At 52.2% G+C, this 2,173-nt stretch overlaps 1 protein-coding gene across 1 annotated transcript; it reads right to left on the bottom strand.

Moving 5' to 3' along the window:
* Positions 1-691: 691 nt before the first annotated feature.
* Pmar_PMAR004754 (hypothetical protein) lies at positions 692-2,165 on the bottom strand. The gene is made up of 8 exons (XM_002769755.1): positions 1,982-2,165; positions 1,874-1,932; positions 1,660-1,819; positions 1,467-1,615; positions 1,316-1,415; positions 1,116-1,271; positions 812-932; positions 692-759 (listed from the first exon to the last, which is right to left on the bottom strand). The coding sequence occupies exons 1-8, from the start codon at positions 2,102-2,104 to the stop codon at positions 710-712; spliced, it is 918 nt and encodes a 305-aa protein (XP_002769801.1). The 5' UTR covers positions 2,105-2,165; the 3' UTR covers positions 692-709.
* Positions 2,166-2,173: the final 8 nt, after the last annotated feature.

The raw sequence follows: 2,173 nt of genomic DNA, 5'->3' as shown, positions 1-2,173 counted from the left end.
GGCCGGGTCAAAGTCACAAACCCGGCTTCCTGCCGGTGTGCCGGGCTCAGGCGGGTGAGCGGGCGAAAAATGACCCGCAACTGTATGCGGGTCACTCGGAAACCCGGCAGCGCAGATATTTCGAGCCATTAGTAGCGCTCGCTCTTAATAAGGCGGAGTCGCCTAGCAGCGAATATGCTGCGTTCGTTGGTTATTTTGCGAGGTTTTGTCTGATGAGGCCGACTAAGCCTGTGTCTTCTGTCAATTAATCATTGATCATGAATCATTGATGATGATTTGCGTTCAGTCGCTTGATAGGACAGTGAGCCTGGCAATCCGGGCTGGGTTACCCGGCCAACCCGGCGGGCCCGCTAAACCCGGCACATGGGTGAGAAAAGACTGCCGAGTCACCGGGGCCGAGCCGGGGAAGCGGGTTCAAAGGCTGCCGGGCCGGGCGACTAGAAAATCGCTGGGTGCCCACCTCCCCACCAGCAGGCTGCTGGTAATGATGACGACGATAGTGGGTACGTAGTCTATCCGTCAATCTCTCTTCATCGATCACTCTTCGCATCGATGCATTTTAGCTCACAAGGGGTCAATTTCAGCCTTTTGAATTGGCACGTGGTCTTAACCTTCTTATAATATATTTCCGACTATCAAATTTTCGAGTTCCCCTCTTATCGCATTGGGCAACTCAAGCATAGGCACTTTTGAAACGTTTGATACGTTTTCAGTCGTCATCACTGCTACCAGAAGATGATGACGAGGAGGAGGAACCACCTGACGGGAGAAGGGACCATCGGCCACAGCGGATCTATCCACATCAACTCACTGCTGGAAGATCGGCTTCCCGAGGAGCCACTTCTAGTACGGCTGCGACCTCTGATTATCATGGGGATCTCCGAAACCTTTGGACGGGCTGACGACCTCATACGCGACTTCACATATCGTATCTACTTCACACTACTCATGTTGTGGGAAGATATGCACATGTGACAAGTGAATTTTGGGAAGTTAGTATTGGTTTCTGTACACTTCTGCCCTAATCCGTATATGAACTCCTATAATTGGTGAGGAAACCTCAGAGCTCAGCTGAGGATAGCGAACATATATTCCTCGATGCCACTGCTGCCCACCTGTGCCGAGAGCTGATCAGTAGCCGAAGCCATAGCCGTCGGAGGCAGCATTAACGCCGCCCATTCCGCTTGAGAAATCGCCGTTATCTTGAACCCTAGGGCCGCCAGGCATTCACGACAGAGTTGCTCCCAACCACATATCGACGTCATGGTGCCCTGAAGAGCCGCTACGATGGAAGAGATGATCAGACTAGACTCACCTCGATGGTTCTGATGAACTCATTGGGCCGCTCTATCTCGACGACCTCTTTTGAATTGTCATAGACAACATCAAAAGGGAAGAGCCCGAGGGCCATGCCACTAAATGAAAAATGCATTTACCGGGGATCGAACCCGGGACCTCTCGCTTACTTAACACGGATTCCATCCGCCTTAACACCATGACAGACAACTCCCAACTGAGTTGCCGCCTTCATCGACAGCCGCGGTAGAGATGCACACTTTCGCGCGCCCAATATAGCAGATAACGATGAATCGTTGAGACCAGAGGATGACGGTACCTGAGCGAATCTTACGCACGCGGAAGATTTTCTTTCAAACTCACCCTCCCAACGACTCTGGCGAAATACAAGGCCTTAGCCGCTGTGGCCATCCAGTCGGGCCTATAGGACTTGGCAAGCTGGACTGTGAGGGCCTCTACCAAACGCCCACAAGCAGCATTGAGCACCTCCGAACCGCCATGCTGCTTGAGAAGAGTCGAAGGCCTGAAGGGAGGAGGAGGAGGTGAAGGAAGCACCAACCCTGACAGGATAGCGTACATGAAGACACATAGTGGTATCATGAGGTTGACCAGATTGGATACGGATAAGGTCCCCATCTGAACAACATAGGGCTCGTATGATGGGCTGTAGTGGTCGTCCTATTACCCTCTTGCTCAGTTGGTGAATTAAAGTAACAACAGCCTTGCCGAGCTTCATAAGAGGTACATTCAGCATTCCCAAGGCCCACAGTGCCCGTACCAGACAGTCGTTCACAGCTTCCTGGCTCATGCCGTTGTCACTACCACCTGTATCAAGTCGATGTACAAGGTGGGCGCAGCAGTAGAGAACCTGAGCTCA

The sequence above is a fragment of the Perkinsus marinus genome, assembly GCF_000006405.1.
Source record: "Perkinsus marinus ATCC 50983 genomic scaffold scf_1104296964974, whole genome shotgun sequence".
Taxonomy (NCBI): Eukaryota; Perkinsozoa; order Perkinsida; family Perkinsidae; genus Perkinsus; species Perkinsus marinus.
Note: the sequence above shows the minus strand (reverse complement) of the source record. Positions and strands in the feature narration are given on the sequence as shown.